The sequence below is a fragment of the Manacus candei genome, unplaced genomic scaffold (assembly GCF_025592945.1).
Source record: "Manacus candei isolate 608988 ecotype Guabito, Panama unplaced genomic scaffold, ASM2559294v1 h1tg000021l, whole genome shotgun sequence".
In the NCBI taxonomy this organism is placed as follows: Eukaryota; Metazoa; Chordata; class Aves; order Passeriformes; family Pipridae; genus Manacus; species Manacus candei.
Window position 1 is genome coordinate 373,728 of NW_026138069.1, and position 21,876 is coordinate 395,603.

General features: G+C 39.8%; 1 protein-coding gene across 1 annotated transcript; it reads right to left on the bottom strand.

The window, feature by feature from the left end:
* Window positions 1-1,125: 1,125 nt before the first annotated feature.
* On the bottom strand, window positions 1,126-19,306 carry GPNMB (glycoprotein nmb). The gene is made up of 12 exons (XM_051786069.1): window positions 19,234-19,306; window positions 18,336-18,489; window positions 13,306-13,452; window positions 12,492-12,635; window positions 11,035-11,214; window positions 9,811-9,969; window positions 9,041-9,349; window positions 7,719-7,841; window positions 6,893-6,995; window positions 5,798-6,003; window positions 4,487-4,574; window positions 1,126-3,671 (listed from the first exon to the last, which is right to left on the bottom strand). The coding sequence occupies exons 2-12, from the start codon at window positions 18,403-18,405 to the stop codon at window positions 3,518-3,520; spliced, it is 1,683 nt and encodes a 560-aa protein (XP_051642029.1). The 5' UTR covers window positions 18,406-18,489; window positions 19,234-19,306; the 3' UTR covers window positions 1,126-3,517.
* Window positions 19,307-21,876: the final 2,570 nt, after the last annotated feature.

Consider the following 21,876-nt stretch of genomic DNA (forward strand, 5'->3'; position numbering starts at 1 on the left):
TATGGTTTAAAGGACATAATCATGGTTGGTGCCAGACTCTTTTCAGTGGTGCCCAGCAACAGGATGAGGAGCAGTAGCCATAAACTACAACACATAAAGTTTCACCTCAACATTAGGAAGAATGTCGTTATGTTGAGCATGGCAGAGCACTGGAACAGCTGCCCAGGGAGGTTGTGGAGTCTCCCTCTCTGGAGACATTCAAAACCCTCTGGACACATTCCTGTGCAACCTGCTGTAAGTGACCCTGCCTTGGCAGTGGGATTGGACTAGATAATCTCCAGAGGTCCTTTCCAACCCTAACAAGTCTGTGATTCTATGAGAATATACAGACTTGTAGTGATAAAAGCTTTATCTTTAAAGAAAATTTGACTATGCTGTATGAGGCTGGAGGTGATCAGTTGTACTAATGAGCCACAGTGGCTAGATGTCTCTTGCAAACTTTTGTTTGATTCTTCTATTATTCCTTCAGGGACTGGTGGTTCTTAGCCTTGGTTTCAGCTTCAAAATACTTTTGGTAAGAAAAAAATGCCACATCTGATGAGTGTCTTTGTGCTATAAAAATGTTCCAGAAGAAAAGGGAGGAGAAACAAAACAAATGGTTTGAAATAATAGTTCAGTTTTTAAAGTAATTTTTAACAAACTTGTTACCGAACTGATATTTCAGTTTCTCTTGATGACATGTTTGAAAAGATGTTCTTTCTATAAAAATTATGTACATTTATGTTTGATGTCATTCTTGATGTTATTTCTCCAAAGGGGATGCCTGAAAGCTGTCTTGTAACATTTGCTGACATTCACAAATATGTTGTTTGTCAGCTGTTCTTGCCTTTTGAAGGACACGAAATTCATTTGTATCCTGATCTGTTCTGAAATTGGGTTCTGTAGCTGTCATCTGGTTGTTGAGAAAGTCTTGCTTCTCAGATTTGTGGTGCCATTGCTCTGAGTACACTTGAAGGGAGACTGCAAAATCAGCTAGATAACCACTGGTAGTACCAGGTGTGAACTAAGGGTAAAGCAAATCCAGTTGTGTTTTCTGGAGGTAGATACTGTTTTGATCAATAATTGGGCAACTCATCAAGTTGCTTATCTCAGAGTATTTCTTTCTGAGACAAAGAAAGTCTACTCTTTAAAATCATTAGATGGTTTATTTGTCAGTGCAGCAGTTAAATTCCATTGTATAAAAGTAAAGATGTATGAAATAGAAGTTACAGCTGAAAATGCAAAATCATACTATAAAAATGTAATAGTCTGACATGATACTTAAAGAGAGATAATGCAATATATTCTGTATACTTAAGTTAAAGAATAAAAAAGTTCTTAACATATGCCCGAAAGCTGTTTTCTATGCAAAAGCTTAAGATGTCTCTGAGCTCCTAACATGCAATGTTTTGCAGAAACAAGATGCTTTCTGCATACAGCCTAGGTCAGTGGTAGCCTTCACTGATCCTAAGACATGACAGATGTAATGTTTTCATGCTTCATTTCAGGTCATCTCGAGCTTTCCAATAACCCCCTGTCCTGCCTCAAGCTAGAGCAAAAAATACAAATTACAGTCCTGCCTGACTGATAACAGAGGACATAACATTCAGGCAGTAATTTTTGCAGAAAATGTGTTTTCTGTTTAAGTCAGAAAATATTCTTAGATGCCCAGTTCTGGTTAGACAATAGGATGTTAACTATAAGGAAGACGGAACAATAGCAAATACACTGCTTTTAATAATATAACTGAAATGGCCGCAAAAGAATTAAAATAACGGGAAAACCTGGGAAAAAAAGAAGAAAATAGGCTGATGAGCATTTGATGGATCTGCTAAAACAGTAGGAAAGTGTGTTTATGCTTATATATTGCCTGAAAACAGCATATGTCAGAGATGTTTCAGGACACAGTAAACAAGGTAACTATCTTGAAATATAGATCTTCAAAGAAATTAGTGTTTAGAAATGGATTGTGTAAGGTCATTGCCAGCCTCTATTTTGGTTATAACCTTTACTATTGACAGCAGGGCTTTTATGGAACGTGAACTATAAAGCATTTTTGATCTGCTTGCTCATCTCAGTAAAGCTCTTTAGCAACCTTTTCCCTGCTACAGATAAGATACTGTCCTTTTGTCATCATCCAGTGGCCAAGCCTTCAGCAGTTTGCTGCTGATCTCACACTGTGAAATGCCACAATGCTGAGTGGTGACCATGTGTGGCTACAAAGCCAGATCGCTTGGGAAAAGCCTCGGAGTTAGTTTTTTTAACACAGAATTGCAGCTAGAGTGAACAAGGCACATTGGTTTTGCTTAAGTTTATATTTTCTAAGCTGCATCATGCAAAAGCAGAAACTGGAACATAGTGCTTTGTTTATATTGGGGTTTTCATTTATTTGATTAAGTGGTCAAAGAAGGATGTAGGAGCAAGCAGAAATTGCTGTATCTTTACAGCAGGAGAGAGAGAAATTAAAAGAGAAGGGGAAAAGGGAGTTGAATGCTACCCCTTCCTGCTAGACCCCTCCTTCTGCTGATCCCTGTACGTAGAGCATATATCCACACATCTGCCCTCTGGGGAGTGGTGGTGCCAATCTGGTCTCTCAAGACCAATGGAAACAAAGGAGACAAAGACAGCATCAGCAATTGCATCTCAGGATTTTACATGGGACTCAGAGTAAAAGTTTGGAGAGCCAAGCTGATAGGCCTCATCTTGTTGCTCGGGTGTCTGTGGTTTAGTTTATAGTGAGACTCATGCACTGGTAGCCATGTCCAGTGGGAAACTAAATGTGTCCAACCCTGTTTTCTGGCCCTGAGGCCAACTGGAATTTAATGAGCTGCGCCCATGATATTGAACCCTGCAAAACAGGGTGGCAGCTGCCAAACTCCCAGTGGGGAACTGTCCCTTCTGGTGGTTCCCAGAATCTAGGGTTTGCTTGGTGGGGAGCTAGACTGCCTAGGGCAAGCCTGTGCTAGGACCTCCCGAACAGCATAACAGCAGCAGCAGTTCGGTGTCAATGCCTGGGAATAGGCCATGGCACGTTTCATTCCACAGACATAACATGTGCCTGCCCCCCATGTCTCTCTTTCGAGCAAAGACATGAATTCTGCTAAGGCAGTAAGCAGCAATAAAAACTGTTTACAAGCTGCTTGGTTGTTGTTTTGGTTTTGGGGGGGGGGGTTTGTCTTTTTTAAATTTACCTTTTTTTTTCCCCTTCCAAATTATAGATATGATTAATTTTGCAGGTTGTTAACCTAGAAGTAAGAAAACCCAGATAAGTGTGTGGGAGTGGGAGGCAGTTAGTTATTCAGAAGAGTTTATCCTGGATCACAAGCAAGAACAGCAAGTGCTTAAAACTACTTCCTTGTTTTCTACAAAGGACTACTTTAATGTTTCTAATTGCACCAAGCCCCAAAAGTCATCATTCCCTCTATATGTGCTTTCACCTTACTCCCTGTTTTTTAATAACAAGAAAGCCCCATTAAAGTACAGTTCAATATGAGTTCTGTTCTGTTCTTAATCTAACAGTCGGTGTTAGACTAAAGGTTTAAACAATGCCTGGTTTACTCTTCAGCAGAGGATTTCTCTCAGTGCTATTAGGGAAGAAAACAGCTTTGAAACTGCTGAAGTAAGCAGTGAGTCCCTCCTGCTTCTCTGTTTGTCCTGCGCTTCTCTCAATAGGCTTGTATTGCTTGTATCTCCTGCAAGGAATGTGCACAGTTAGTTGCTAAAAGACATTTAAATGAAAGTCCACATTTAGCATGTGACCAGTGCATAAGAGCATTAATCATTTATTCATCATACATTCTCTCTCCTCCTTCCCTGTCCAATCCCATCTAATGGCTGGTCAGTAGTGGCGATTAGGGCCTGGTTAAAGAGAAGGTTCCCTTCCTTGGTGGAGAGCTGTTGCTCTGTGGAGGTGTGTGTTTCTCACCACTGACTGTGAAGGGTGAGCACACACTTGGCTCAGGAGTCTTGGTGCAGTCTTAAAGACTCATGAGAAACAACTAAGCTAATATTGTAGTAACATGTGCTTCTGTGAACTACTGTCTTGCATCCCCGCCACCTTTTTTCCAAAGAGTTTGTCAATTATTTAATGAAGAATTTTGGTGATTAATTCTCAATCTGTCAGTCACTTGCAAACACTTCTTGTAAGAGTTTTAGAGCTAAATTAAATTTCTGTTTGTTCAGTTTCTCTGCATATATAAATCACATCACACAGTTTGAGTTTGCTTTCTGCTTACATGCAGTTCCCAGGCCTGCTAGTATTAGTAGCTTATGGGTACAGAACATAATTTTCGATGAAAACCCTTAACATCTGCATATTTTCCAATGGTTTTGTAGCCTAAGCCAATAATCTCATTTTCTTGAATATTTGCCAAAATGTTTGTGAACTGCAATGATAAAGAAACAAAAATGTAGCTACAGCTACTTTAAGTTACTTGGTTTGTTGATTTAAACTTTATATTTTGACAGTTCCTTGAACTGTTTTTAATCACAGAAACTAGCAACTTACTTGTAAAGGACAAATGCCCCAATGGTGGCACAAACTGCCAACAAGCCAAGGAAGATAAAGACGCCTTCTGTTGTTCTGTATGATGATCCTAGAGTTCAGAAAACAGAATGATTAAAAGTTAGCCTGTTTTACAGCAAGATAGACTTTCTAAAGAAAATCTCATTTTTACTTCATTGCTGTATGGACTGAAGTAGCTCTAATACATTAAGCATTGGAGGTCAGTGACTGGCAGGAGGTGGTGCTTTTTCACCCCAGGAAATGAAGCTAATCTGCTCTGATTATAGTGGAAGCCCCAAAGGACAACTCAGCTTTGCCCTCTGGAGGAGACCTAGTCAGCCCAGCCTTGTTGGGCTGAAGGCCTTTGTGAATACAGTTTTGGAAAATCCTTCTGCATGCTTATTTTCATCTTTAGGAGCCAGAATGCACTTACAGCTCTGGCATTGGGCCTTAGTCATAATGAACTGGTTGGAGTACAGTTAAATTTATACCTAGATTCAGTAAAGTCAGCCAAAAATACTGTGAAACAATACCACAAAGGGTGAGTTTCTTAGCTGATAGTAATTAAAGAGTTCAGAAGAGTCACTAGGACATTGTAATGGGAAGTCAGGAGGGCAATGGAGTGGGAGCAGAGAGACAGCATGATCATTTAGACTTCTGACTGAGGCTGAGTTTAGCACCTGGTTCTGTCAAAGACTGTTTGGATAGCTATGAGCAAGGTACAGTACTCCTCCAAACAAAGATAAACCTCCTGTTCTGAAATAGTTACCCTGGGCAGACTCTGTAGTCAATGGATGTCACATAGATCATTCCAGAACCTGCTTCATCTTATCCTCATGTAGAAATAGAAACCTGGTCAAGGTTAATGGGATACAAAGAAGGCCTAGGGCAGCCAACTCTGCTGCAGACTTTGATTCTGTATCAAGTGAGCTGAATTCCTCTCTGTTTCTGCTATTTCTCCATGTGTGGGTATGTCCCCCACCTGCTTTTCTGCCCAACAGAGTTTTCTGCAGAAAAATACATTATGGCTTAAGAACTGTTCATACTCTGTAGTACTGAAAAGTTTGCATAATTACCTTACTCATTGGATCGTAAACATAAATCAACCGAGGTCTAACACCTAAAATTCCCACAGGGAAATAATTGTCTCTTTATCTTTGCATCGACTCTCACATAAGCTGGCACAGTCTCAGCTGAGACCGCCAGGCATAAAAAACCCCCCCATATATATTCCTGTGCTCTTTCCCCTGTGGTGAAATGACCACAGGGAGAAGCTATTCACAGATAACCCACATCTGCTCTGTGTGGACTCACCTCCATTTACAGAAATCAGTGCACTGGCAAGGGCTTGACTTGAGTCATCACCCAAGGTGATGTTTATACAGTATGTTCCAGGTTCCTCAAAAGATCTCCTGATAGTGAGTAAACATTCATCGCTGATGGTGACGGGGTCACATACCACACTCTTGGACACCTGGCAAGTGGGGTCAGAAACTACTGTGCAGACATCTGTGGGCAGACTGGGATGGGAGGAGAGAACACATTGCATCTGTGGAGTCCTGTTAGCCCGGTTCACAGACGCATTGCACTGGTACACCAGTTTTATACTGGTGCCTGTTGACATCAGTGGCAGTATAGTGATTTAAGAGTGTTTTATTAATACTATATATACTTTTTACATACCTATACATTTATATATGTACATGTGGATTTTATATAGAATGCATATATACAATCTGTATAGTTATCTGCTTGTTCTGCTTATCATTTAACATTTTATGGTGATCACAAAATTACCTGTATCAAATCAACTTATAAAGTCCATTACCTTTAATACACATAATTAAGAAAGGAATGCAGATTCTTGTAAGTAGTATCATATGTCAAAAAAGAAAACACTAGCTTAAGAGAGTATAATTGTTTTCCAGTTGTATTACCAAGGTGATTCTTGTACTTAGTCCTCTCAACTATAATCTAATAGGAGCTAAGACTATTAGTGCAATGTTTTCCTATCCAAGAACTTGCTTGGTGATGCCCACTTACTATAAGTGGCAAAAAATCATGTCCAAAAAGGAAAGATTTCTTTACGATTTCAGTAAACTGATTCCCATTTTACATAGGTGCTAAAATCTTTTCTTGCCAGGAAAATACAGAATTGTTTCTTCCCGCAATTCCAGTTCTGTTATTTTTACTGAGACTCGATATTTGCTCTGAATCCTAAGTGCCTGGCAGTAACCTCTGTTGCCATAGTTTACAAATGAGGCTTGCATTATCTTTAGTTCCAGTCAAGAAATAGAAACACTGCAGTTTCCAAATTTTGTTCATGCAGCTGCATCTAAGTGCAGACAGCATTCCAGCACCTCGTTATTTTTAAAGAGAGAACACTGACCACTTCATTCACACACTTACCTCCCTTGGCAGGTAACAACAAAGTCAACCAGTGAGTTTTCAGCTTGACTTTCTGTCATCTGGATGCTCGTCATCTGAATAATATTTACCTCAAGGATTCCCTCTGGAAGAGGAAACACATGTCAATGGTAGGACACATGACAAGCTCTGAAGCCTGTGTGTACTGAACCTCAAGTGTTTGGCTGATGCTCAGTTCAGGTCTTGTTTTCCATAACCTCTTCTCCTTCTTAGCACTCCTCTTGAGCGGTTTGAAAGTTGAGAAACTTTTCCAATGCTTTCCCTGTGAGGCTGCTCCTTTCTGCTCTGCTTCTTTTCCCCATTTTTATTATTTACTTACTTACTTTACTAAATCACTTTCCACTGTATGTGACTTCTCTGCATTCAAAGGTCAGTTCAACCTTATTTAAACCCCCTCCCCAGCCAATATGCTCCTGGGGTGGCAGGTTCAGAAGCTGATGATATAGAGAGAAGTGATACTGTGCACATCCCTACCAGCCATTTTCCTGCCCAAGTGCCTGGAAACACCACATGTAGCACGGGGTCAGCCATCAGCAGGCATCCAGAGCAAAGCCCAGCCTCCTGTGTCTGAAACCAAGTGACCATAACCTCTACCACTAGGTCCTGGCAGAGTGCACGAAGAAACTAAAGTCAGCCAGTTAGATGTCTCTACGTTAATCTTTAAAACTCTCAACTATGTCTGTAAGAAGGATCTTACTGTGGGTCTCATGTATTTACAAAATGTCGTCTAAATAAATACTATTGCTACCATACTTTTTTGTACATTGTTAGCGCCATTCCTTTGTTCAGGTGTTGACCATGTCCTTACCTACGACAGAGATACCACTTCTATAGTATCCATTTCTGTAAATATGGCAACCTCCATCAGGATTATCCTCCATTGACTCAACAATGGCAGAAGAGTCTGAATTAGAAGATGCTCCGGTTGTTACTGTTTGAGGAAAAAGGATTAGACAGACAACTTTAGAACAAGCTCTACTTAGGGGTATTCTGAACATGGCCATATGTTCCAACTGCCTTCATTCCATAGGTCATTAGTGACTTTGGTTTGCAGCTGAGCAGTCGTGTTTGTATCTGTATGGGATCATGGCAATAATCCCTAAAGAAAACACATGTGCCCAGTTGTAGAACCCTGGAGTGGCCTGGGTAACCTCACTCTAAAAGCCACCTTGCTAGTCACCCATCTCTGTGAAATAAAAGGGAGACTACAAGGTGTAACATAATTAAATACTTCTTTGAAATCCCCAAATCAACTATATAAGAAATCCAAAGGCCAATAAAAGGTTTAAAATGCTTTCTTTAAAAGCTGGTATTTTCCAACTGCTCTACATTACAGCTAGTGGAAAAATGAAGAGGGGAAGTGGCGAAAATTATATCTTTCCTTTCATGTTTGATTCTCACTCAACATTTTGGTTGAGTGAGAATCAAAAACACATATTAAAAATATGAAATTTGAAAAATATAGCCACATTTACAATCTCAGAGTAGTAGTATTATAGCTGAAACTGCAGGCCTTCTGCAAACCTTAAAACCCTCTGAGATCATAAACCAAATGCTGAACATGATGAAAGTTGTTCTGAAATATGATAGTCAATAAATTTGAAGTGGAAAAGTTGTTTTGGGTTAAAGCCATGTGGAAATCCCGTATTTTTGAATATGACTAAGTTGTTCTAGTTCGATCCAATCTCGTTTAATTTTGGGAAGAATTTAATGCAATCCAGAAAGGAATTTGCAAGGGTGTTCTGAAATATCTCTTTCTCACTTTAAATTTACATCTGCCTTCAGAAGATGACCCTGAGTATGCAAGGCTAAAATCTGCTGACCTGGTGTGGTAGGGGTTATACAGTCAAATTTACATGAACTGTATGTCCACCTGGAGACACCTGTATGCTGTCACTGTGGTGGTAGAACTGGACGCGTAATGTGTTAAATGTGTAACTGATCCCTGCCGTAGAGTCATAGAAGAGTTTATGCTATTGGTTCTGTCTCTAAACCAAGTTATGGAGGGTTTGCAGAGCCTTGCAGCTCTTTCATGATGACAGTAAACCTTCTAAAGATATGAACTTAAAATATCAGAAGTTAGAGTTTTAGCATAGCTCCAAATGCCACTGTTGTTTGACAAATTCTTACCTGCTGGGGTGGGGGGTGGTGCCGTGGGTGTTACTGGCCTGCAGGGCACAGGAATAATGGCTTGGACAGTTAAATTCAGAGTGAAGTTTCCTTGCAGAGTGTAAGTGTGAGATGTGGTAGAACTGCTGGCTACAAATAAGCCACTTCCATCTCCGAAGTTCCACTTGTAGGAGATGGCAGAGTTGTTAAGATAGTAGCTGGGATCATGGATAGTCACATCAAATGTAATTGGTGAGTCTTTGATAAAAATGGAGTCTGAGATGTTGCGGTCATGTTTTTGGAACATACTCACAAATATTGGAATTTTGTCTGGAGGGGAAAAAAAAAAAGGAGTAAATAAATAAAGCATAGATGCCTGACTGCAAACAACAAATGGCTCCAAAGTCCCTGAACAGCACCAATCAGAATATGAGACATTAGTATCTTTAACACGGGCTTCTACTTTAATTCAATTTATGATCTGATGACTGAATGGAAACAGCTACCCAGAAAAGTATGGGAACAAATGAGGAATCAGAGACATCTGTGGAAGTCTGCATTTCCTTTAATAAGTAATTTTTCATTACAAAGTAGAGGTGTCACTGCTGAGCTAGACACAAGAGTAACTTGCTCTACTCAAGGCAATTTACCAGAGACTCCATTTTCATATTAAAGTCTTTCTTGGGCCAATGTCCTCTTTTCATGTCAGATGATGCTTGTGCTGAATTCTTTTGACATGTAAATAACAAATACCCGCAGTATTTTTTTACAGTTTATTCCAGCACACTCACCTGTTACAGAGTAAATGGCTTTTGCTCTCGCAACTGGAACGTATCCTGAGTGCCCTCTCCTGTAAATGGACACTGCCATCACATGTTTGCCAAGAGTGATATTTGCTGTGTTGACCGAAAACTTTGCTGAAGATCGCCCTGTTGTTTGGTAATACTGACCTGAAAGAGAACATGAACCTTATGTTTTCCCCTTCAGCCTAGACACAAGTTGTTTTATGAGAGGCAATATCTCTGAGAATCTTGGATTGTCTAAATCAAAACAAATAGTTTAGCATTCTCTTCCAGTAATCTGGCAGGTGTTTTTGGAAGACTAAGTACTTTTATAATGTGTTTACTCTCATTATTGCTGTGTTTTTTCAAAGTTGTCAGAAGGAGGTCCCAAATTCACTAATCCAAGAAAAATTTGCCAAAGCATCTACATCTTTCCAAAGCAATTGCTACAGTAAATCATTAAGGTTATGTAGTGGATGATGTCAGGCCTTTTAAGAGATCTTGTGTTTGCTTTCAGTGTAGCCAGAAGATATAATATCCTTTTTTTCACACCCTAGAACCATTTGTGTATATTTGCTTATTTGTCTTTTTAACAGACCTGATTCAGGTAGATAAATACTATCATCACCTCTACATAAAATTTGGAACATTATTATTACTCATGCTCTGACAATACTGACAATAATACGGATTTACCCAAGATTTAGTACGTAGCCAATGGCAGGAATAGCCCAACCATTACATACTCAGGAGCAGGAAACACTGAAAATCAGCATCTGTGACCAGACCAGTGTCACACAGTCAGTGGCAGTTCTCACCTCCCCAGAGGCAAGAAGTGCTGCACCGTTAAACTGATGATATACAGCGCTATGTTCTCTTAAATTTAAGAGTCTGAAGTGTCAGTGAACAGTCAAAAAATCATCTGACTGACTTGCTCAGACCTTCCATTTTCCTAGAAAAGGATTTTGAGTACTACTGAAGGGAAATTAATATTCTTCAGTGGTAGTACTGTGAATGTAGATTTAAAGAGAATCTTCAGGTAATCCATGCTTTTCAGACCAAAGATCTGATGGCCTCTCTGGAAAGTGGCAAATGAATTCAGTGTCTCCACTCAAGAGGGTGGAATCCTTTTGAAAGGACTTTTATTGAAACATATTTGATGAACGAGTTAGTGTACAAAGTGAATATAAGCTTTGCAACATTACCCAAACCAAGACATGTTGTGGTACTAACCAAATGTGTGAAACACGTAGACAAAGTTCCTTCTCCTCCAGCCAGGGTGGTGAGGGAAAGGTCTCCCATCTGGGAATACATTATGACTGTAATTGCTTGTGCAGTTTTCCCAGACACAGTTGTCAATCCATTCAGTCCAGTTGTAGACATAGACTTGCTGATCTTCAGCAGCTGGAGGATCTAAGGGTAGAAATAAGATGAGTTCTGGTCAACTGAGAAATGTGCAGAAGGTCAGGTAACAGGAGGCAGGCACCCCTGGTTATAGGAGTATTTTTAGACTGACGTGCATTTTTTTTTCTGAGACTCTGCTTTGTTTTGGTTTTAATATAAACACTGAATTGTTTCATCTTGGTGTTGTTTTATCTAGAAGTTTAAAAAAATTTGATTGTCTCATGGGGCAGACACAATTTAAATTGCTTGCCCAAAATCTTGCGGTCGAGTATGCAGGGGGCTACTGTTCACTGAAGTTAATGGGGCTACCTGAGTATTTGGCAAGCAGAATCTAAAATTTTAAGTAGAAACATTGGCCATGGAAGCACTGTGAGAAAGTGACTGTTTTGTCAGAAAAGTTTTCTATGACATTGTTTAATAACTTAAGCATGAATTTCAGTTCTTTTCTGAATAATAGACAGAGAGTTTCCTCCCCCAAACAGCAAAGTAGATATTAAGTAGAGAATGGATATCAACTGTTAACAAAACAATAGACAGTTAAAAACTAGAACTTAGGCTGATAAAAAAATTGCTGATATTCCTTGAAATGAACATTACTTTGATCATTTAGAAATTTGTTGAACTTTTATGGATTCAGAGCATGAAAGGTACAACAGCGTGTTTAATTCTGGATCCAGCAGCTCCAAACACTGAAATTATGATAGGGTTTTTTTGCTCCATGTAACAGTAAATAAGATGAAAGAAGGTCATTCTTTGAGGAAAATATTGCTTGTCTTTTGAATCTTTTTGTTTGTTTTTTAATTCTTGAAATGTGGGAGTATGAGATTTACTCTTTCTTGAGGGTTTTTCAGGATGCAGATATGGTTATCGAATTCTACAATTCCTAACTGAAAAAAAATTTCCCAGTTTTATAAATTTACAGCTTTGCAAGTTTGGAAGAAAACAGTGTGACTGTGCAATGTTGTGCCTGAGCTGAAAAGCAGTAATAGTTCTGTTAGGAAGCCAAATTAATGTAACTGTTTTGGGAAGGCAATTTTATAGTGATGATCAGTCTTAAATTACCTGGTCATTATATATAGTGGGGCAGAACATGAAAAATACCACAGTGATCTTCTCAGGAAAGAAACGTGTGGCACAGGCTAGGTAGGCCCAAGTATTGTTATGAGTTAAAAGCAACTTGGCTGTTGTTCATAGGGTGCACCTGTGATGCTTTCAAAGCTTCGTGGTATGTTCACACTAGCACCAGGCAGATGTGTGTATAGTGCAGGGAAATCGCCATTACCTACCCTGGGTACAGTTTCTCTGGTATACTATGTTGCCATCATTATCTTCCTTCTGGCACTTAGGAAACTGGAGAGTGACAACAAAGGTCACGTTGGATCCTACCAGTGCTGGACTATCAGTATCCAATTTGGCTGTCACCCTTCCGCCTGTAGAAAAGAAAATGGGTCTTCACTGCAGTAAAGGATGCATCAGAGCAGAAGCTACCATCAACTGTGCACTATTTACATGAGAAATGCTTAATTGATTACTCTGCTTCTAAGGGGTTTCGTGCTTCTGAGTCACTTGCACTTTTATGAAAACCCCAACTTAAAACAAACAGAAGGACTCATCATATCCCCCCACATCACTTACTGGTCTGCCGTAAATTTCCTTCATAGACCTAAGAATAGTTTTCTACACACCCGAGTCAATACATTCCAAAGGCGAAAATTTTTGTTTCTCCCCAGAGATGCAGCTCAGGCCAGGTGATAATAAACAGGATCTTTGCCAAAGCTGTCAAACTGAAGCCCATGTGCCCTACTGAGGTAGCAGTTGAAGCTAGCTGTCCTCTAGGGCACGTTTCAAATAATGGACTATCCTAGAGCCCTTCTTAAAAAGTATTAATGTCTGAGACTAGTAGTCATGTAATAGCTCACTGTTCTGCTTCCTCAGACAACCTACTGGGAATGGTATCAAAGCCAATCGTCTCTAATTTGCTGTTCTCTGCAGCAGTGGATATTGCCCCTATGAAAATGTACTGAAGCACCTGCACCATGCAATGAGGTGGATTTCCTGGCCATTTTTTTAAGTATCTTTGAAATGCATATGTGCAATCACCTTTCCAGCAGTCCTTCCATCTGGGATCTCCTTGTTCCCAGAAAGGATAAAGCTTTTCGTTCCATATATTTTGATCGCTAGACCAGCCTTGTAGCTTCTTGTAGGATGTGGCAGAAGTACTTCCGTAGCTCAGCACATCTTGAAACCCTAGAGAGAAAACCAAACATGTAATGTAATGCCATTTTCCCTAACACTCTATAAAGATATTGCTCTTGTGCTGAACAGCCTTCTGATTATAATTATATTCTTGTACTGATAGAAAACTTTTCACCAGTAGAAAGTTAGGGAATTTTATCATCTTAGCTATAAACACATCAACTGTGATCAACATAAAGACAATTCCACCACTGTCAAACAGATATTTTTTTCCTACTTGCAGTATTACAAGCTTTCCAGAGAAAGAATAAAAAGGTTTGCAACATTTTGACCATATCAGAGTAATTGTTTATGTTAATTGACACAACCCTGCAACAGTCAGGCTGGCTATATAGAGGTTGCTTGATTTCTGACAACCTGCTTGGTAATAAATGTATGAGTAAAAGGCTAACGAGATAAATTCACTCTGTGTCTGAGTTGTGCTCTAGTGTAAGTTATGCCAGGAATTAATTTTGGCTCAGTGAAGCTCCTCTGGTGAGTTGGCTAGTGGTTTGGGTGGGAGGGGTGGAACCAATTATAACAGAAACTGGTATTTCCAGAAAAGGAAATTTAGAGCTGAATAGTAAATTCAATGTGTTTGTAATATAACAACAATAACATATTAGCTTCATGCCTATTACTTAAAAATGGCTCAGATATTAAATAACATCAATAACCTCTTTCTTCTCATATTACTACAAATGATGGGCTCAAACTTTTCCCATGCTTCTGGGATTCCTCTTTCTGTTGCAAAGAACACATAGTGAAAAGCGAAGTAAATATCCGAGTAACCTCTAGGAACACGTCAGCCACTGTAGGATGCCATAAAAATATATGTACGTATGTAGGTTCATGGGCAGAGTTCCATTAGAGCCTGGAGGCTTTAAAGAACTCTGTCATGTTAAGCAGGAAAGGTGACTGCTGGGAGTGCCATTCTGTCACAACATCAAGGAAGCTAGGATTTCTGTTTTCCATGGCTTTCTTGTAAAGCTAGCTGATGCAGAATGCTTCTGAGATTTAGATCCAGTGCAACAAAGTTCTCGATGACTTCAAGGGAAATGCAGAGACCTGTAAGAAGGGCAAGAATGGCCCTGCGTGCCATAACCTAACTGGCTGTGTTGGAATTTCTCCGAGCTTTGGAAAAGGCCCAGAGCAGGTGTAGCCAGTTTAAGCACAGTCTTCAGAGGTGTGTGACTCCTAATTTTACTGCAAGGGAGAACCAAAAAAACAGTGCTGAAGAAGAGGCAGGAGCTGCTTTCTCATTATGTTTTATTACCCAGTGAGATTTCTGCTGGGCAGGAAGGACATCCCTCGGCCAGTGCCATCTCAGCTCTGAGCTGATGATGGTAGCTCTCTCCCCAGTCTTGAGGACTGAAAGGTTTGAGGAAAAGAACGGATTTTGCACTTAGAAACATAACCTCCCACAGTCTTTTGCCCTACAGGAACTCCCTGCAGTCTCACTTAAATCACTTGAATCAAGTCTTTCCTGCAGATTTAATATATTTTGATGTGAGCTAAGCATAACATCATGACTGGTATTTACTTAATGACCTGTATCACATGATGTATTGTTTTCAGTCTTGGTCAGAAGAAGAGTTTGGTAATGTTGTCCTTCAGAAACTTTGCTCAGGAAAAAAACAGATTAGCAACTATAAAAGCACTTCAGAAAGGCTTATCAAGTTCAATTGCATTTTAGGTCATTAAATTAATGTGTCATCTTATTTGAATTAAATGGCTACACATTTTTCGTAGTTTCTTTTTCCCAGTCTCTTTGATTTTATCTAAAAATTATTTAATGAGTAAAAATGTTTTGATTTTCTCAGATCAAAACTTTTCAATCATTGTTTTTTCCCCAAATGCTCAATTCATCAAGAAGATCTGGATCACTTTTAATTTTATAAATGCTTTTAGTTTTGAATTTTCAGTAACAATCCTTGAATTCAGAATTCATTTTCTGGGTCAGCTTTGGTAATAACTGTGGTCACTGCTTCTAAATCACAAGCTCCTTAGGCATTTTTTGCCTCCCTGATGTGCTTTGTTTAGTTCAATCGAATATAAAACATTTTACAAGCTTCAGAACAAGACAAAGAGGAAAGCCAGTGCAGAAGCACTGGTTTCTCTAACACATGGAACTGAAGATTTTCAGTTGCTGAATTTGAAGGCAAAAGAAACTTTAATGTATTTCTTCTTTAACAATGAAAACCACTCTAGAACAGATGTTGGTCATAACCAAAATTAGAGCAATTCAGTTTGAAATAGACAGAATAATGTTACACTCCAAGGAGCTGATTACTGTAATAATTTTGGTGAGGTGGTCATAGGAGAAAAGATCTTATACTCCAATTGACTTTCTTATTTCTCATTCTGGTTTTCATTTTGGTGAAAAATGTAGCAAAGATGAGAAGTTCAGTATTCCCTGTGATAGTGTATTAGCCACGAAAGAGAGAACAAAAGCCAGTGTTAGGACAGCAGCAGTAAAAAGACGACTCAGATATAGAGCATAAAAGTGTATTAGAAGTATAAAGGCTGATGTTTGGCATCAGACAGTAATGTAAACTTTCTAAAGTTATGTATAGAAACATAATAAAGCAAGACCAAAAAGAATTCGAGGAACAACTTGCAAAAACATAAGAACTACGAATTTTCTCTTTTTTTTCAAATATAAGGGAAGTTGGAAAACTTGCCGGGAAATCTAGAGCCAAAAGATGATGTAGATACAAAAGAAGCATTCAGGGAAGATAAAAGGATAGTCAAATACATTGGTTTACATTTTCACAAAGGACATAGGAGGTTTCTGTGCTGGAATTTTTCTTTGCAATGACAGAGAACCTCCCTCAAAACGAAGTGTGGCACAAAAAACCCAATTACAGAAAAAATCAACAAAATTACAGATTTGTCTAGATAGGGTGGCCCAAGTATGGAAGTTATTCAAGAGTGGAATAAATTAACCGTAGCATGTAACATCTTGCTTAACAGTGCTTCAGTGACTGAGAAAAAAAAAATTGGCAAATGTGATGACAGTTTTTAAAAACACTTCCAGGGAAGATTTAGAGGATTACAAAATGTTTGAGGCTCAAATTGGAGAAACTGGTAGAAACAGCAGTGAAAAACAGAATTAGCAGACAATGCATTAATATGATATGCTGTAAAAGGAGTGCATTTCTCACAAACATATTCTGAGTTTTGCTGAGAGAAACAGAGAGCATGGGAACAAGGCTGACCTGCCTGCTACTGTCTGCTTGAGTTCCAGAGAGCATTTGATGAGGTTCCTTGCTGAAGGCACATAAAGCAATTAAGTTACTATGGGATAAGAATAAAGGATTTCAGATGGATAAATGATGGATTAGGATATATGAAACAAAAGTTATGAATAAGTGCCCAGTTTTCTAAATTGTTAAAATAATTTAAAATATTCATAATCTGGAAAACAGGTAAACAGTAAAGTTCTTTAATCTGCTGAAGACAGTGCATTAAAGTAATAGAGGGAAGGACTGTGTGAAACTCAATGACTCAAGAATCAAACTATATGAAAGTCAGCACAGTTAAATGTAACCTTACTTTGAGAATGAGGGGCTCTAAACTAGCTCTAAACTCAGGGATGAGATCTTGTAGCTTTACAGTTTTGAATGCAGTGCTCATTGGTAGTTGAAAAACTAGGAAAAGGCTAGATAAAGAACAAATATGAGCATTACAGCATTGTATACTTCCATGTCTTGAGTACTGCATGCTGCTCTGTTCTCTGTGACTCAAGCAGAGTATAAGAGAACTGAAAAAAAACGCAGAGAAAGGTGGTGAGGATGCTACAAAGGGATAGATTTTTTTCCAGCTGAGGAACAGCTAAATAGACTATGTCTTGAAGCCTGGAGAAGAGGTAACAGAGGAGAATATAAAAACAGAATCATGAACAGCACAGAGGAAGAAGCTAAGAGTAAAAAGTTAAGGAGAATCAAATGAAATCAGCAGGTTCTAAGCGCATGAAAGATACTTCTTCACGTAAGGCACAGTTAAGGTGTGAAATTTCTTGCAGGTAGGATGTAGTGTGTCCCAAAAATTTACATGGGTTACAATCAAAACGCAAGTGCATGAACGAATGGAAGAAAGTCTAGTAAAATCTGCTAAATACAATGACTCTGCACCTGACTGAGGCAGTTCTGCTCCTGTAAATCATCAGTAGCTGGCAAAGTGGCCTGATTTGCCCAGTTCTACATCCACTGCTATTTCCCATTGGAGGTAAGTACAAGGCTAGATGGATGCTCAGCTTTTAAGGTCTTCAAATTTCATACTGTAGATTCTGGAATTTGAGCAGAAAATCCCATTTCTACATTCCCCGCCCTGAGCTCAGGGAGTCATCCCAATACTGGAGTCAAATTGAGAGCCCAGAAAGAAGCAGATCAGCCCAGTCCCTACCTATGATGGCTTGCAAATCTAGTTCCTTGACTGGACTACCTGAGGTTGGGGTTGGGGATCCACAGGTCTGGGTATCCCAGTGGGGAGCACTGTCTCTGACCCGGCCTCTCCCAGCTACAGCTGAGCTGAGCAAACTGTGAGAAATCCACCCTGCATCTGCCTTTTCAGTCGTGCTTGAGCACGGGAAATATTGTTAGAAATTTGTTGACAAGAGCCAAGGCTTAGCTCCAGTCAGCTCTGTGTACCTGTAGAGCACAGGGAATAGATAACTGAACAGTTCTCACTCAGTATATTTCTCCAGCTCAGGCACTATTTCTACCCAGAGCCAGGCAACCCTGAGCTGGAGCTAGCTCTCACCTACTGGTGCCCAGGCACAGCTCCAGCAGCCACCACATGTGCAAGGAGCAGCCGTTGTTACTGCGCTGGCTTTGGTGGTCGAGCCCACAGAGGCAGGGAGGGAAAGATGACGGGGTGAAGGAAGTACTCACGTGTGGCAGCAGCACACAGCACCGCTTCGGCCAGGAGCAGGAATCCGAGGTGGTGGAGAACACCGCTCATGGTAGAGGAGACCCTGGGTCAGCTCAGCGCAAGCGGAGGAGCAGCGTGGCCGATGCCTGTGTACGGTAACTCCTCTGGTCTCCACTGCAAAGTGAGAATGAAGTTTCTCCACTGCTCTGCTCTCTGATTAAATGAAGGGCCCCGGGACTCATCATGTGATGGAATTAAGCAGAGATGCATGATTTCGTCTTCAGCTTCTTTCAGCTCATGTGCTTGTGACTCACTCCCTTTGCTTTCAGCATTCCCTGGGAATTCTGAGAGACCTGTTTAGAGCCACACCATTTACCTCACAGGCATTTTTATACTAGTTTTACACGATGATCAATTTTTGTACTTAATTTGTTTTTAAATTAAGAACATTTATTTCCAGAAATCCAAATTAATTCTTGCCCCAGCCTGATTTGCAAGTGTTACTGCAACAGCTCACTGCATTTGATGAACCCATCACTTCTGAACCACATGGCTCTCCCCATATGCTGAGCAACAACTGTAAACTAAGTGGAGAACAGCCAATTCAAACACATGCCTTGACTTGGCTCCTGATCAGACTTGATTGTTAAGGAGAACATTATTTAAACATTTAGTGGGTACATGCATGTCCCATGCAACCATGGTTAGAGGTGCAATCATAATCCTGGTGTGGCGATGGCCAGTCAATATCTGGCTCGCAAGTTGCCATGACCCCACACAGACAAGTACTTGATTGTATAAACTTTGTGGAGTTTAGAGATAAAGAAAAAATAGATTTTGCTGCCCAACCTAGTAATGAGGTATAACCAATGTCTCAAGAGGAGCAGCATAATACATGCAGATTAGCAAACTCTGCACCTAATGGTTCAGGTTCAGGTTCAATGGGCTTCACCAGTCCAGGTGTTGTTCTGCAGGCAGCGCAGCAGCTGAATTTTGTTGCAGCCCTGGCAGCCCTGTGAAGTTTCTTGCTGTTGTTTGCAGCAAAGAACAAGCTTTGCTGAGACGACATGTCACAGAAGCAAATACAGTCCTCAAGAGAGAATTCAGTAGTAGTTTCAGTGATCCCAAAGTATAGCACTTGTAAGTGAGACACTGGCTAGCCAGAAACCACCAAGCTGCGCAACACTAAACCATTTTTATTTTGGGCAGGGAAGGTGGAAATCCATAAGTCCAAGGCACTGTCAACAGAATTAAAAGATTGCCCAATGGAAGGAAGTTTTAGAACTCTGACTACTTATTATTTTTTAATTTTTGATTTGTTCTTAGTTTTCTTCCATTTTTCTAGTGTTTTCTATTAGCTGTGTAAGTTACTATCACTACCCTGAGCACCACAACCAGCATTTCTCTCAGTAACACAGGCTCTGATGTCTAGTCTTGTGCATCTTGCATATGTAGACTCCATGCTTCAGCACCCTCCTGGCTGGAGCTAAGCTTCCTTCTTACTGCAAACCAAGGAGAAGGGTGAAGGCAATAGCCTTAGGGATACCAGGCTTGTTTAAACTAAGCCGTCATTATCTGGCAGAAAGGGAAGAGAGAATAAATCAAAGACAAAGCTGTGACTGACTATGCAAAAAAATCATATGACTGCAACATCCTCATGTGATTGTTGCATTTTTGTTGTTATTCAATCAACTACATCCCAGTTGAAATGTCAGGTTTCGAAGCCATTCACAATTATTTTTTAAACCATTTGGGACATTAATTGCACTCCTTTGTTTCCAGGTTGTTAATCCTAGAAGTGAAAAGTGACCTTCAAACACTGTGGTTCAGCACAAGTCTGCTGGGGAGAAAGGAGGTTTGAACACTCATTCCCAGGAGGGTTTTGAGAACCTCCAGAGGAAAGCTGCTGACAACAAATGCCTGTTAATTAAAAACAAAAATTTATCAGCCTAAAAACAATAAAGTTGGTTAGGATGGAGTTTTTTGCCATGTTATTTGATACATGAAATTGTTACATAAATTTTGAGTGACAGTCTCAATTAGGACCAGCTGGTGGAAATTATTAAACATGTTGTAAATAGACTTCAAAGGCACTGAAGATCAGGCCTGTGGTTAGAAAAATCCAAAGCCACCAGGGCTGGGATAATAATTAAAAGGTGGCTTTACTGTGATGCTGCAGTCCTTCATGTTCTCCCTACTCAGCTCTTGGGCCTTAGACTACACATTCCTGCAGGGCTGAGGTAGAAAATGTTTGGGTCTGCTTGTGCTGTGGCTGCAGCCAACAACATTTATAAGAAAAGAGGAGAGGAGGAAACCATATAAGAAGAGAAGAAAGAGCTAGGAGGAACAGAGGTGTAAAAGAAGTGAAAATAAGAACAAAAATCCAAGGAAAAGTATGATAAGTGAAGGCTGAAGAGACCACTTGCAAACTGAACTGACTTCTCCAAATGTCCCTGCCATAACTGACTGTGTCTGAAAATGAGCCTATCTGAAACACTGAAAAGTTGTTTGAAACTGGTGGAACATCGCCAGATCTTAAATTAACCTTATACTTTTTACATTATTATTCTTGGTCTCTGAGAAACAGCTTTGCAATTTAAACAACTGAATTGAATTGTGCAACTACAAAGGAGAAAAGCTTTAAAATATACCCTAAACATTCTCCTAGTAAAGAAACACACATTCAGGGAGATTTAGGGCTTCATCTGACAAAGAAGTGCGTGGGCAGGAAGTACTTGGTATCTCACAGCTTTAGTGCCTCAGTTATTAAATCTCATTGAGGAGATACACATCTCTGCTACCTGAAGGCCTGTCAGATGACAGGGTGTGAACACAGCATATGTACCTGCATGTCCAGACTGACAGAGCTGGTATGCTCACACTGCTATCACACTGCCATCAATGCAATATGAATACAGGAATTGTTAATCACTGCTCACTAGAACTTAAAAAAAAAAGAAAAAAAATGGAAAGGAAAAAAAGAAGAAGAGAGAGGAAAAAAAAGAAGGGATTTGATAATGAACTTGGCTTTTAGCCAAGATAGCAAAGGAAAATGAGACAATCTTGTTTTGGCAACCAGGTATGTTTAGGTAAATGCTGTCTGCCATTACCAGTGTTCTTTCAAGGGAACTCTGCTTAAGGCTGGACAAACTCCCTTTCTGGGAAGAAATCATCTGTGTCTCACTTCACATGGGACAATGGCCATCAGCTGACTGAACTGAACATGTAAACAAAGCTGCCTCAGCAGTCTGCAGTTCTTGTTGTACCGGAAAAAACCCCTCCTGATCAGTTTCTGGTATCATCAGTCTCAGTTTATCACCAAAAAATGCATTAACCCTTGCTACTGATCAAAGAGGCTTTTAGTAATTCTAGTACCTTTATTTTTTGCTTTTGTAGTAGCTAAAGCTGTGCATTTTACCATTTTTTATGGGAAGGTATTTCCTTGCAGTCATACATTTCTCCAAATTCCTGTGTTGGAATTGGTCATAGAATCATAGAGTTTTTAGTTTGGAATAGACCTGTAAAATCATTGAGTCCAACCATTAACTCAGCACTACCAAG